This window comes from Nannobrachium achirus, assembly GCF_963921795.1.
Source record: "Nannobrachium achirus genome assembly, chromosome: 10".
Classification (NCBI taxonomy): domain Eukaryota; kingdom Metazoa; phylum Chordata; class Actinopteri; order Myctophiformes; family Myctophidae; genus Nannobrachium; species Nannobrachium achirus.
In genome coordinates, this window is record NC_137819.1 from 66686671 (window position 1) to 66702704 (window position 16034).

The window sequence follows — 16034 nt, forward strand, 5'->3', positions numbered from 1 at the left end:
GGATGAGGAGATGACCGGATGTAGTAGGCGGGCTCTAGCCACGGTCACACTGTTCATCTGCCAATAGGAACGGTACTGCGGAAAGCCTGGAGAAACGCGAGGTTATTATTTAGCAGAAATAAATACATTGTGTTATAATGAAACGAAATCAAACATTTAAAAATAAACAAAATAAACGAATGAATAAAGTGCAATTCAAATTATAATACAATAAAAATAGAACAGACTTCAATAAAATAACAACGAAACGTTTTATAATGAAATATCAATATATGATGCTGTTTTGGCATTGCTTCTATAGATTTATTTGTTTATTTATTTACATTTATTTGATTCGTTTCATTGATTTTATTTACTTTAAGCCTCTCTTGTAACGTTAATAAGAAGCAGGCATTCATAACGGCTACCTCTCAGGCTGCAACGTGACTTCATGTTGCTTCATAACAACACAGTCATTACTCTATGATCAGAAGAACCTCTTACATATAGAGTTATCATAACCTTATAATTACCTCTATGATCATAACTGCCATAACTCTATGGTCATCATAACAATAACACCACTCTATGGAGCTGACATAAGGTAGGTTTAAAAAAAACGAGTTTTGTCAGTTTTTTACACAGGTTTCTATGGTTTCTTGGGTTGGATATGGCAGCCTGGAACGGTTGTTCAAGTGCAGCTAAACTTAGAATATTAGTAAACGTGCCACAATTAACAATAATAATGCATTGCACCTGTGCAGCTGACCTGCGGAACCTGGGAATATACCATTCTGTCAAGATGGGGAGAATACAAGTGTGGAGAATTATAATTATAATACCTTGTTAAAGTGAGCATTTTGTTAAATGTTGCATTTGTAGTTATTTTACTGTAATTTAACAACATAATAACCAGCACAGATAGACAAAGAGACATTCATGGATTTATATTTAGAACTAACTTTTATTTTCCCCCCTGGACCCAGGGTATGGCAGCTGCATAACCCTGCCATACCCAATTGACGTACCCTGCATTCATTTTCTCCCCACAGTATTCTGCTGCTTGGTGAACCTTTCCTTCTGACCTGAGGCTACCTGACCTCTGACCTGAGGCTAGGACATCTGGAAGCAGACAGAGGTGGACGTCAAGATGTCCTCTCTGTCCTCTCTGTCCCACTGGACACTCTTCTACCAGCTCAGGAGGAGCTCTCACAGCATCAGGAGCCTCCTGGACAGCAGCCAGGGACCCCCCTGTGTGGGGGGGTCCCCCTGCCTGGGGGCCAGAAGATGGTCCAGCTCCCAGGGACCCCCCAGCAGTTCCCAGGGACCCCCCAGCAGAGGAAGGAGGAGGGTGGTCATCACGGGCATCGGTCTGGTCAGTCCTCTGGGGACGGGGGCGGAGCTTCCATGGAAGCGTCTGATCCAGGGTGAGAGAGTGAAAAATGATGTTGCAAAATGTTGGTTGACTACGTTTTCTCACTGATCGGGAGATAAGCGACCGTCAGCGTGATTGATTTTAGGGCAAAATGTGTAGGAGCAGTGTCCAAAAATGTGTTTGAAAAAATCGGCCCGATGGTGGCGCTATATGGGACAGATCCACGTTGATAACATGAGTGTAGACATACTGACCCTCATTTATCAATGGAGTGTAAAAAATGGTCTATTTCTTTCACCAAATTTTGCGTAGGGCAACGTTTGCACGGCATTTATCAATGCTTCCTAAACAGACACACCTGGCGTACATTTGATCCCAGCGTTGATAAATGCGCAGGCTGAAATTTAAATAACACGCCCTTAATTATTCTCGAAACGCCCCGATTTTACGACTAGAACGACCTGAATACGACCTAACAACGAAAGGAAAGAGTGTCCGCGTCCCACACAGACCACACACACGTCATGCACGCACGCACGCACACACCACCAAGCCCAGCCCAGCAGCATTTAGGTTCACTGTGGAACCATTATTACCATTTATTTTGTATAGTAGCCTAAGCTTGCAGCCTAAATGAGTGACACCACACACCAGTCATTGTCACAAATGGAATATATTAATTTAACCCAATATCGGCGACGCTGCAGTGCGCGTTTGAGTGGTTACAAAAAAAAGAAGAAAAAAAAGAACGCAAAATCATGTATTCCCGAAACCACAGGATGCCGTGCATGCGATGTTACTGAGAGATACTGACAAGGAGGCAGTTATAATCTGAAGGTTTGAAGCGTCGGGTGGGTTTTATCCTTAATACATAACTCCATAGAGGACACACTTGTATAATACCTCACGGTCCACGAAAAGAATGTCACGGTCTCACTCTCACCACGTCGGGTTTCATCATTAACTCCAGCATAGTGTAAGCCTACTACAGTACTGTTGCGACTGTATAAATTGAGAGACCCCACAGTTATGTTTTGGATATAAATTTAACCCAATTTCGGCGACGAGCACAATGCGCGTTTGAGTGTTTGAACTTGCAATCATGCACCGTTCCCGCACGGGCGGGTCTTCTCCCCGCAGCGTGCGTGTGTTGGGCTGGGCACAGCCAGGTTTGGACCTTCGGGTTTTATTCATATTTAAAAGGACTCGCGTCACTGTATAAATTGGAGGCTCACGCCTCACGGTAAATCACAGCGGCGCCACGCTGGACCCGAAAATGCTCTCGCATGCGTTCGTAGGCTATATCTGTGCTTGTTCTGAGCCAGGTCTGCAATCTTAAGATTTAGACTGTTAAAGCACTTAACAGTAGATTGCTTCTATATTGCTAGATTTTAATTGCTTGTCATTGTAACTTGGAAATAAAATCGGCGTGCATGTCTATGATGTAGCTGGCTATAATAGGCTATGCTTTTATAAAATGTAATATTTTCACAGGATTATTTATTATTGTGTTGGATATACATTTTCGAGTGGATACATGTGTCCATTGCCTGTCAGATAGTTAGACAATGCTGCTCCGCACGTCTACAATGGAACAAAGTGGTGTAGGATGATTCCTACACCACCTCAGGACTTGACGTGAGATTTGATCCTACCCTAGACCAAAGTCAAAGTCAAGTTGAAATGATAAATGTCGAGACTTCCCTAAATTTCTGTGTACACCCAAATTTTGATCTGCACCACGTTGATAAATGAGGGCCACATACTGTGTACTGATTTGTGTGATTTTATGGCAACATTTGTAGGACCAGTGTCCAAAAATGTGTTTTTTTCAAGAATCTGCCTCATGGTGGCGCTAGAAGAGGACCATGTGAGAATTGAAGGGAAGGAGTATTTTGGTATGGATCGGGGCAACGGTGGCGGAGATATGAGAAGGGCAAAAGTGTGACTTGTGACGTGTGACTGACTGAGAGCTGGTGGAGGTTTTGATAGTAACTGCGACCTGACGGTCACAAAAAAAAACTAGAAATACTGTTCCTACAAAACAGTGTGGGTTCGCCTGTAACACCATGTATGGGCATAAAGATCTACCCTTTGGCTGCTCCTCATTGGCTAAGGGCCTTTGTACGGCTGGTCATTTATTTGAGGAGAATAAACTGGACCTATGAAGATTTGGTACAACATACTGATATATAGGGGTGGATATTGGCAAGAATCTTGCGATCAATATGTATCACGATGTATTGCGTTTCTTTGCGATACGATACTATTGCGATAAATCAGCTTTAAAAGCTGAAGACGCTGCTCTAATGTTGTTTTCGTCGTTCGCAGCCATTTTCTCGAGAGACCTCACTCACTGAACCATGGGAAGGGGAAGTAGTTACTACAGTACAGCGACATCTAGAGGCAGCGGAGTGTCAGGACCGGACTTCTACCATTGGTTCCTATGCATGGGAACATATTTTATTTTCCTCAAAGTATCGCGATACTACGGCCTGAAGTATCGATACAGTATCGGCAAATAAACTATCGCGATGTATTGCCATATCGATTATATTGCCCACCCCTACTGACATAATATACTGTTCTCGCCTTTCAGCAAGCCCACAACTAAGCTATGATGACTAAAACTAAATGGCTTTTTATTCTACTATGGCTAAAACTCTCTGCCCTCCAGGTCTGGACCCAGAGAGGTACCACTCAATGATCTAATCTGTACCCAGAGCTGTACCACTCAGTGATCTAATCTGGACCCAGAGCTGTACCACTCAGTGATCTAATCTAGACCCAGAGCGGTACCACTCAGTGATCTAATCTGGACCCAGAGCTGTACCACTCAGTGATCTAATCTGGACCCAGAGCGGTACCACTCAGTGATCTAATCTGGACCCAGAGAGGTACCACTCAATGATCTAATCTGGACCCAGAGCGGTACCACTCAGTGATCTAATCTGGACCCAGAGTGGTACCACTCAATGATCTAATCTGGACCCAGAGCTGTACCACTCAGTGATCTAATCTAGACCCAGAGCTGTACCACTCAGTGATCTAATCTAGACCCAGAGAGGTACCACTCAGTGATCTAATCTGGACCCAGAGCTGTACCACTCAGTGAGGTACCACTCAGTGATCTAATCTGGACCCAGAGCGGTACCACTCAGTGATCTAATCTCTCTCCTCCAGGTGACAGTGGCATCGTGTCTCTAGACCCAGAGAGGTACCACTCAGTGATCTAATCTCTCTCTCCTCCAGGTGACAGTGGCATCGTAGCTCTAGACCCAGAGAGGTACCACTCAGTGATCTAATCTCTCTCTCCTCCAGGTGACAGTGGCATCGTGTCTCTAGACCCAGAGCGGTACCACTCAGTACCCTGTAAGGTGGCAGCGCTGGTGCCCCGCGGGCACGGGGAGGGACACTTCCAGGAGGACAGGTTTGTGTCTCGGGGCGACGCCAACAGCATGTCCCCCGCCACCGTCATGGCCCTGGGCGCTGCCAGCCTGGCACTGGAGGACTGTGGCTGGTACCCCCGCACCCCAGAGGAGCAGCTGAGCACCGGGGTGGCAGTGGGCATGGGTACGTACTGTATGGATGGATGTACAGTATGGTTAGAAACCTGTCACTGTTATTATGGGTATACGCATGACATCGTCATCATACCAGGAAGTTATGTGGGAACACCTACTGAATGGCAGTAAAAAAAACTACTTTCTGGCCTTGACAGCCCAAACATCCAAACAGAAATGTCCTTTCTGATTGCATTAAACAATGTTAAACTCACTTTGCTACTCGATTTGCCACTCACTTTATGCATGCGCATACCCTCTATATTATTATCATTATTATTATTAACATGATAGCCTGATAGCCCGCAAATTATTTGAGATAAATCATTTCCTGTTCAATTCATGTTTTTTTCAGACTTTTCAAAAAAGTTTGTGTTGTGAGCTTGTGGATCTGCTGTTAGAAAAGTGCACCATAAAAACGTGTTACATTATTCAATATGGGCTGTTTTGGGCCATTGTACATTAGTTGTTTTCATTATTGATGTGATCATTGTTACCAGTCATTGTAATACATTTCTTTATTTAAATGATATGTAATAGATCCTGTCCTGTGTAAATTAATTTCCGTTTAAAAAAGCTTACAATTCAAAAAGATGATATTCCAATGTTCAATACCAAGAAGCACAATTAAATTGTTTAATGCAATCATTAGCCCTATTCACGGCCCGCCCACTCAGCAACTTCCTGGTGCTGAAGTCACGTTTTGAAGGGTAAACCCCTGCTAAAAGCCCATAGAGTTAACACAGAAATCACAAATTTAATGCAATTTCCGAATAGTACAGTATAAAATACAGCTAGCATGATCAAGAACTAGTGTTGCCCGATCACGTGATCGGATCGGCCGCCGATATGGCCGTTTTTATAAGATCGGAGATCGGGGGGAAAAAATCGAATTTTCTTTTTTTTTTTTTTTTTTCCTTCAAAAAAATATTTTCTGGGAGTACTGACAGTTACAGGTAAGGTGAATGCGATATGAAATGTAAGCTTACCATAATCACAGTAATCCTTAATCATTTTCAATCATATTCAAGGGCTTTTGGAGAAATGAGACAGACAGAGCACTGCAGAGGGAAGGTGATTGTGTCAGACTCTGTGTACAGCTGGCAGCTGATGCCAATAAGTAGTAATTGGCCCCTTGCTAATGGATCAGAGGAAGGCAATTATGTCTCTCTGCACTGTCAACTAGCTCAGTGGTTCTCAACCTGTGGGTCGGGACCCCCAGGGGGGTCCTCAAATTATTTTGGGGGGGTCCCCAGATGATTAACTTAATGTGCAACATTGTTTTCTCTCTCAACAGTAAACAAATCAACATAAAGTTTAAGTGTATAGAGGGTATCTGCACATTTCGAAAGTGAAAAATTAAGGACTTTTTAATACCTCTAAAATGACAAATTAAACATTGGCCAAATTGTCAAATATTAAAGCCAGAAATTGTGAAAATAGCCGATCTACATGCTCACAACTCCTCGCGTTGCGAGGCGTTGTGAGCATGTAGATCTGCTATTTTCACAATAGAACCGTGTTATACAAAATATACTTCCTCAACTCTTCAGGGTCGGGGGTCCCCAGTTAAAATATGATTATTTTGGGGGTCACGGCCTGAAAAGGTTGAGAACCAAGTGATAGAATGAATAGAATTTTTTTTTCTTCTTAATGCCTTGCCAAAAGATCGGATCGGGAAAGATCGGGATCGAATCGGAAGCAATAGTATTTGATCGGTATCGGATCGGGAGCAAAAAAAACCTGATCGGGGCATACCTATCAAGAACACAAGATAGTAAAAGGCACAAAGCGTCATAATTTACTTTACCGTTCGAAATAATGATTTGCTGGCTTTAAGTCCAGCAATTTCTGTGGTATTTTACCCTTCTAAACTGACGTCAGCACCAGGAAGTTGCTGAATAGGGCTTATTTGTATGACAAGATGTTTCTGCTCATTACCGCCCCCTATAGGCATGGTGTCTCTAGAGGAGATCGCCCGTACCGCCATAGCCTTCCAGACCAAAGGTTACAACAAGGTGAGTGGTGGAAAAAGTACACACGTGTTACTTAAGTAAAAGTATCAGCACTCTGTTCCAAGTGAAAGTCAAATGTATATGTTATAAATGTACTTGAGTAAAAGTACAACAAAAGTATTGGAATAGAAACTGGAATTGGAATAGAACATGATGAGTGCGAGATAAAGCAGATGTGACGCAACCGCTCCCTTGGTGCAGTAGCAATAACATGTCCTACTGGAAGCGTTATGTCTCCTTTCAATATTTCCGGGGGCGTTATTTCGTCTTTCTCTGGTGTTGTTGGTGTTACCTCCATGATGTTTTCAAATGTTTTCTTAAACTATACACCCATAACAAGAATAGGCCGCTCGAATGACTCTGTCTGAGCTATTGTGTTTCTGTTATGTTTCCAATGGGACTACAGTTCAGTGCAGCAGCGGTTACTTCTGATACTCGCCGTTCGGGAGCTGTCGTTCCAGACTCTATATAGCATTCAGAGATTGTGGAATAGTTGTCTGGCTACGCCAGACTACAGACTGTATGACGGGAGCATTTGCACATCGTAGGAGTCAACAGTCTGGACTCCCTACGTTCCCCTCTGACCTGCAGACTACAGACTGTATGACGGGAGCATTTGCACATCGTAGGAGTCAACAGTCTGGACTCTCTACTTCCCCCTCTGATCTGCAGGTCAGTCCGTTCTTCGTGCCTCGCATCCTGGTGAACATGGCGGCGGGTCACATCAGCATCGCCCACGGTCTGAAGGGTCCCAACCACGCCGTGTCCACCGCCTGCACCACGGGCTGCCACGCCCTGGGCGACGCCGCCCGCCTGGTGGAGCGCGGCGACGCCACCGTCATGCTGGCCGGGGGCACGGAGGCCTGCGTGGGACCCCTGGCCCTGGCAGGGTTCGCCCGCGCCAGGGCCCTCGCCACCCGCTGGAACCATGAGCCCAGGTAGACTCACACCTTAATACTGTTGTTCTCTAAGAAATTATCCTATTTAAACCCATTCAGGCCTAGAATTATTGAATGCTTTAACCTGTGAAAAGCTTGTAGATCTGCTATTTTTGAAAAAGTTGTGAAAATGTGTTTGCTGATATAGAAACATGCTTGTAGATCGGCTGTTTTCACTAGTTTTGTGCGACAGTCTTGTATGATGAAGCAGGGCTTTGCTTTACCAAAAGACGTACACATTTGAAACTTGGAGATACGAGGTTTCTGCCCGACAGTGACGATATTTTAGTGATTATGTTGCGAGGAAAACATTGACATAACAGCCATTTTGGTTAGAACTGACTGAAAATAACTTTGTACTTCAAGTTTAAAATGATACTAAATATATAAGTGTCCAAATAAATTCCAAATATTATCAAATGATCTCGCGGCACCCCTGGACTGCCGTCACGGCACCCCAGGGTGCCCCGTCACCCACTTTGAAAACCCCTGCTCTAACCAACTGTCCCCCCATGCAAACAGAGACTAACAATAACCCTACTCCCCCCCATGCAGGCTAGCCTCCAGGCCCTTCCACCCCGACAGGGAGGGCTTCGTGATGGGGGAGGGGGCAGCGGTGGTGGTCCTGGAGGACATGGAGCACGCTGTGCAGAGAGGAGCCAGGATGTACGCTGAGCTGCTGGGGTACGGAATGAGTGGAGACGCTGGTCATATCACTGCTCCTAATGCTGATGGAGACGGAGCCTACAGGTAGGATACTGTAGGATACTGTAGGTTACTGTAGGTTACTGTAGGTTATTGTAGGTTACTGTAGGATACTGTAGGTTACTGTAGGTTATTGTAGGTTACTGTAGGTTACTGTAGGATACTGTAGGTTACTGTAGGTTACTGTAGGTTATTGTAGGTTACTGTAGGATACTGTAGGTTACTGTAGGTTATTGTAGGTTACTGTAGGATACTGTAGGTTACTGTAGGTTACTGTAGGTTACAGGATGTACGCTGAGCTACTGGGGTATGGCCTGAGTGGAGACGCTGGTCATATCACTGCTCCTAATGCTGATGGAGATGGAGCCTACAGGTACTTACTGTAGGTTACTGTAGGTTACTGTCACATCACTGATGGAGATGGAGCCTACAGGTACACTCACATGTTACAGTTTTAGTTGTTTAAGCCTGTCTTCAATGCTGAGCCAACTTAGGCTAGCAAAATGTGTGGGACAAACATGGCGATGGCCAAAACGTAAAACCTCCTGTCTGCGAATGTCATGATTTTTGGATTTCACTTGAAATGAGGACAACAGGCTGTGCTGCACATGGTCAGTCTGTCTGCAAGATCCTTCTTGCAGACAGACTGACCATGAAATAGTAGATAGGTTTTAATGTTGAACACACATTTTCTTTCCCAAAAAAGTGATTTTTTTCAGATAGGAGGTTTTGCATTTTGGCCATCGATGGGTCACCCGATGGAAGTTTGCAGTTTCAGGCAGCATTCATGTTGTTAATGTAAAGAGTACATTAACAACATGAATGCTGCCTGGAACTGTAATGTACCAGTGGTTATTGTGGTGTGAGATGAGGGGATCAAGAGAAGATGGAGGGATGAAGGAGATGAAGGAGATACAGAGCACACTGAGTAGAGGAGATAAGATATTAGCCTGGCGGGGCCCGACGTCATCTGCGTTCACTCACTCATTCCTTCCACAGTATAACGTCTGGACTTCCGTTGATTGGCAGCGAGTATACCGATTATTCTCTGATCGGGGCCAATCAGTGACTGCTTCCGCACTATGCTTCCGCACAACAAACGTAGTCTTCCTGACAACAAGTGAAAAGATTTCCCTGATTGGTCCATGTGTAGACGGTGACGTAGATGCATGCTGCAGGCTGCAGCATTTTCAAAACAACAATGGCTGCCCTCGCGATGCAAAAAGTGTAACAGTTAACGCTCTAACCATAAAACAACCAATAAGTGCAGTTATTTCAGAGTTGGAATCAATTACAACAATTAAAAAGCAACACGGAGGATGCGCTAGTGGAGTTTATCGGCCGAAAAGACGTGTTTGTTTGCCGTTCTTCCGACTGGCTGAGAGATGGTGATTGGTTAGAGGAGTCTGTCTGTCAAGGCAAGTACTCCCGCCCACTTTTCAAGCTGCCAATAGGCCAAAGGCCAGACGTTATACTGTGGAAGGAATGAACACAGATAACGTCGGGCCCCGCCAGGCTAATAAGATATTCCTTCAGGAGGTTTCTCTACAGATGTCCTTTTTTAAAAGATATTTTTAGGGTCTTTTCTGCCTTTATTTATACAGTAGTTGTAAATAAAGATAGAGATTTGGAGAGACATGCAGTAAAGATCGTCGGGAATGGGACTCGAACCATCATGTGTGTTGTGTTCTAACAGGTGCATGTCTGGGGGTCCCCGGACCCCTGCTATAAACCATGTGTATTGTGGTCTAACAGGGGGTCCCCGGACCCCTGCTATAAACCATGTGTATTGTGTTCTAACAGGGGGTCCCTGCTATAAACCATGTGTATTGTGGTCTAACAGGGGGTCCCTGGTATAAACCATGTGTATTGTGGGGGTCCCTGGGGGTCCCTGCTATAAACCATGTGTATAATTGTGGTCTAACAGGGGGTCCCTCCTATAAACCATGTGTATTGTGGGGGTCCCTGCTATAAACCATGTGTATTGTGTTCTAACAGGGGGTCCCTGCTATAAACCATGTGTATTGTGTTCTAACAGGGGGTCCCTGGTATAAACCATGTGTATTGTGGGGGTCCCTGGGGGTCCCTGCTATAAACCATGTGTATAATTGTGGTCTAACAGGGGGTCCCTCCTATAAACCATGTGTATTGTGGGGGTCCCTGCTATAAACCATGTGTATTGTGTTCTAACAGGGGGTCCCTGCTATAAACCATGTGTATTGTGTTCTAACAGGGGGTCCCTGGGGGTCCCTGGTATAAACCATGTGTATTGTGTTCCAACAGATGCATGGCCGCAGCCCTCCGGGATGCCGGTGTGTCTCCAGCAGACGTGTCGTACGTCAACGCCCACGCCACCTCCACGCCGCTGGGGGACGCAGCGGAGAACCAGGCTATCAGGTAGGGGTGTAACAATGTAGTAACTGTATCGAAAATATAGTTTTTAACTTAAAAAATCGAAGTATATCAAAATGAAAACAGATAAAATCGAATCATATTGTTTTATTTTGTATCGTATCGAATCAGCAGTGCAAAGAATCGATTGTATCGATACTACCTACTTGTGCATTATATTTAGCATTTTTAAGAAGAACAATTAAAAAGGAGGGGTTTAATTACTTTTCCTTTCCATATAGCTACACTGGTCTATGGATAAATGTGTGTAATCTCTGGGTTCATGTCAAGGTGCAGGTTTGTCAACATACAATGTCCATGTATTTAGCAGATAATCACTGTGTTTACTTATTTATATCCATAATAATACATGTTTCCCTTAAAAACCTGCACTATCCACACCTTTCACACAGATTTAATGTCTTTGCTAAATAGTTACTATATCGATTTTAAATCATTGAATGGAATCGTATCGTATCACCATGAATGAACGAATATTGTCCATGTATCGTATCGTCAACCATGTATCGTGATGCGTATCGAATCGTTATTAAAATGTATCGTTACACCCCTACTATCAGGAGGCTGTTCCTGCCTGGAGGGGGGTCCCCGGGGGGGTCCCTGGCCCCCGGAGGGGGGTCCCTGGCCGTCTCCTCCACCAAGGGGTCCACAGGCCACCTGCTGGGGGCTGCGGGGGCCCTAGAGGCTTGCTTCACGGCCCTGGCCTGCTACCACGCCACGCTGCCCCCCACCCTCAACCTGGACCGCACCGAGGGGCCGGAGTTTGACCTGAACTACGTGCCGCTGCACGCTCAGCCCTGGGAGGTAGTACCCTCCTCCACCACCAGGAGGATCGCTCTCACCAACTCCTTCGGCTTCGGAGGCACCAACGCCTCTCTGTGCATCGCTAGTGTCTGATGATGGAGGAAAAAAAAAAACCCTGGGGGTCCCTGGAGGACCCCTCTTCCAGAGCTTCTCTGTGCATCGCCAGTGTCTGATGATGGAGGAAAAAAACCCTGGGGGTCCCTGGACCCCCACTTCCAGAGCCACCCAGTTAGGGGTTAAGTGTCTTGCTCGTGGACACCTCCACACATAGCCAGCGGGGGCCTGGGAATCGAACCTGCGACCCTGTAGCTATAGACAGCAAAACCTGTAAAAACCTGATTAAAGGGTGTAACAACATTTTCTCTGTATTTTTTCCAGTAAAAATCCATTTCTGCAATATACATGTTTGTGTTGTGCATAATTAATGAGACAATTAGCATAGTGACTCAAATATCCTAATTAACCATGCATGCAGAAATGGATCTGCGTGGGAAATTAAATAAGGATCAACTGAGAAAAAGTTTGGCAAATCCTTTCATCAAATCGTTACAGGGTTTGTGCTGTTATTTCTGCCCATGTGTCAAATATGAGAATTATCTCATTAATTATGCATGACACAAAAGTGTATATTGCAGAAATGGACTCTACAGGAAAAAATACACAAGAATCAACTGAGAAAATGTTGGTACAACCTTTAATCAGGTTTTTACTGTCTACTATGGCTGCACTTTGTTTGACTCAGTTTGTTTAACTCAGTTTGTTTGACTCACTTCGTTTGACTCACTTTGTTTTACTCACTTTGTTTAACTGGGCTCCACAGATAAATAACGTCAGAAGGTCTATTTTCTAAATGTTACCACCAGGTCCCAGCTCTTAGTCAGGGAATATTAATAAAACCTGGGAATACATTTGTTACCAAACATTTTCTTCACCAATGTGTTGGTAAAGGTGTCTAGTAACATATCTAACAATGTGTTGGTAAAGGTGTTTAGTAACATATCTAACAATGTGTTGGTAAAGGTGTCTAGTAACATATCTAACAACGATTGAAATTCAACATCCCTAGGAGAATCTTTGACAGCTAGGGTAATTCTGGGTCTCATTCACTTACTATACACTATAGTATAAGGGAAAAAATCACTCCCAAAAATATGCTTTAAGTGGGATGTGAGGGGTTTTTAATTATTCTGAATCCATTGCAAGCATTTGTTTTGCATGAAAAGCATTCTAAAAATGGACCCGACAAGACTGTGAAAAGTGTTTTGGGGGTCTGTTTTTAGCCCAAGGAATGTTTTTCATGTAAAACAAATGCTTGCAATGGATTCAGAATAATTAAAAACACCTAGTTTGACCCCTAACATGCTACTTAAAGCAGATTTTTGGGAGTCATTTTTTCTCTTATAGTACAGAGTATAGTAAGTGAATGAGACCCAGAATCACCCTAGCTGTCAAACATTTTGCTAGGGATGTTGAATTTCAATCTTTGTTAGATATGTTACTAGACACCTTTACCAACACATTGGTGAAGAAATTGTTTGGTAAGGAATTTATTCCCAGATTTGACAGGTATGCTGCTCATGTTTAGATGTATGAAGAGGTGACTGAATCCTTAAGAACTGACACAATGTGACAATTAAATATGATGTAAATGCATTTTGACGACGGTTTTATATTGTATATACAGTAGAACTGGCACAGGACAGAGTGTTGTGTGTAAAATAAATTATTTTAAATACTTTGAAAGAAAATCACCTTTATTTCCTCCTCTGCTAAGTTAAGTTAAGTTGACATTTTGTCTTCATCATGTTGGAACTGTGGGGATTCTATAGAAACCTGTCACTGTTTCACCAGCAGGTGGTGGTATTGAGTTGTGTTTAATTCTCATACTAAGCAGACAGTGAGCGGAAAATGCTTTCTTTTCAGACCTTGGTATATTTCTATAGACAGGAACAGTGGCGTCAGTTCAGAAAAGGCTAAGGTATGGCAACATGACTGGTGTCTCACCAGTCATGTTGCCATACCTTAGCAACAGGCATGATACATTTATTTTAAGAAGTACATTACATTTTCTTCCCCCGTTTCTACAGTTTACAGTTTAGGCATTTAGCAGACACTTTTAATCCAAAGCGACTTACAATAAGCAGATAATACATCACTATAATAAACAATATAACATGTCAGAATATCAACAACAATATAGCAAATGCATATGAATATCAATCTAAAAAACAAAAAAAAATCAGTAAAGAAAAGGATTCTAAAAAAAACGTACAAAAAACTAGCTTCATGTATGGTCATTGAGTTTTTCAGTAGTGCTAAGGGTTTAGTTGGAGTCTGAAAAGGTGAGTCTTCAGTCCATGGCGAAAGGTAGCAAGTGAGTCCGTTGTTCTAAGTGCGACAGGGAGTTTATTCCACAGCTTGGGGGCCAGGAGGGTTCTGTCAGCATCCCTGTGTTGGCTGATCTAAGTGAACGGGTGGGGGTGTAGGGGTTGATCAGGTTTTGGAGGTATGGAGGAGCCATGCCTTTGGCTGCTTTGAAGGTCAGCATCAGTGTTTTGTATTCAGTGCGGGCCGCAACCGGGAGCCAGTGGAGGGACCTGAGAAGGGGAGAGACGTGAGAACTTAGGCTGGTTGAAGACCAGTCATGCCGCGGCATTTTAGATCAGTTGGAGAGGTTTAAGTGCACATGCTGGGAGACCAGTGTGGAGAGAGTTACAATAGTCAAGTTTTGACATGACAGATGTCTGGATGAGGAACTGGGCTGCCTCCTGGGTGAGGAAAGGTCTGATTTTGACCACACCAAGGTTTCTAGCAGTTGGAACCGACGTCACCAATGCATTATCTATGGAAATAGTGAGATCTTGCATGGGGCAAGACTTAGCTGGGAAGAAGAGAAGCTCTGTCTTGTCCGGGTTCAGCTTGAGGTGGTGGGCTGACATCCACTGTGAGATGTCGGCCAGACATGCAGCAATGCGTTCTTCCACCTGGGTGGCAGAAGGAGGGAAAAACAGTTGAGTGCCATCAGCATAGCAGTGATAGGATAGATTGTGAGCAGAGATGACAGCACCAAGGGATTTGGTGTACAGGGAGAAAAGCAGAGGGCCAAGTACGGATCCCTGGGGGACTCCCGTTTGGAGGGTTCGGGGGGATGAAAGCAAACCTTTCCATGAGACCTGGTAGGTCCGGTCCGACAGGTAGGAGGAGAACCACTTTAGTGCCGTCCCAGTGATGCCTAGGTCAGCAAGGGTGTCCAGGAGCAGCTGATGATGTTTCTACGGTTTCTTGGGCTGGATATGGCAGCCTGGAACTAGCCTGGTTAATAAACCAGACTGCACAACACCACCCCCTGTTGGTAGTGTGATAGAGTCTGACGCTTGCAGTCAGGCTAGCCTGGAACGGCCGTTTGAGCTCATCTCGAAAATCCACCTCACACGTGGTTAGGGGGTCCCCGTCGACGTAATCCATGGGTTAGCTGGGTTCTGGTTCGCCCCGGCGGTACCAAACGACAGTGTAAACAAACCAAGCTAAGCTAACACTGAAATCAAGGTTTACAGCCAAAATTAAGTGCTTTATCACTAATTATATTAAAAATCGTTACTTTTATCAGATTCCCCATGTCTCAAATAGGGTATGTGGTAAATATCAGCAAAAAACAAATTACTTTTTTTTTTTTTTACAATTTTCAGGAATTATGGATTTCCAGAGGTTATAAAAGGCTGAACCCAGCTCAGCCCAGTTCATTCCTCACAAGCACTTGGAGGAGGAGGAGGTTGCTGACCTGTAGGCGTCCCCTGTTGCTGTTGTGTTTGTATTGCTTTGTTGGAACAACATGGCGAACAATTCACTAAGTCAGGGGTCTTCAACAGGGGGTCCGCGACCCCTAGAGGGTCCGCGGAGGTACTGCAGGGGTCCGCGAAATTATTGCTTGAAAAAAAAAAAAAAAGATTTCAAAAAATGTTTTTTTTTCCACATTTATGTCAAAAAATAAATCATGATTCTATCCATTTTTAATAGCTTGAATACATGATTATTACTATGTAATTGACAGATTGTTGATATCTTATATATACATTCCTCCTATTGCCGCATCCCACTTCCAGCCATTAACGCCCCCTTTACATCGACTTCAACTCATAGGTAGTCGTTGTCTAGGACGTAAGGAATACAGCCCCTAACCCTATGCCGTCCGCTCATTCGCTAAGCACGAGAGAGGAGGCAACAGGGGAGGGGGGGCGGGCAAGCG

At 44.3% G+C, this 16034-nt stretch overlaps 1 protein-coding gene across 1 annotated transcript; it reads left to right on the forward strand.

Moving 5' to 3' along the window:
- The first annotated feature begins 464 nt into the window (after nt 1-464).
- On the forward strand, nt 465-12801 carry oxsm (3-oxoacyl-ACP synthase, mitochondrial). Its single transcript, XM_080734553.1, has 8 exons — nt 465-583; nt 1032-1406; nt 4676-4927; nt 6871-6935; nt 7605-7870; nt 8426-8620; nt 10859-10972; nt 11548-12801. Exons 2-8 carry the CDS (start codon nt 1130-1132, stop codon nt 11882-11884), a joined length of 1506 nt encoding a protein of 501 aa, XP_080590679.1. The 5' UTR covers nt 465-583; nt 1032-1129; the 3' UTR covers nt 11885-12801.
- The last annotated feature ends 3233 nt before the right edge of the window (nt 12802-16034 follow it).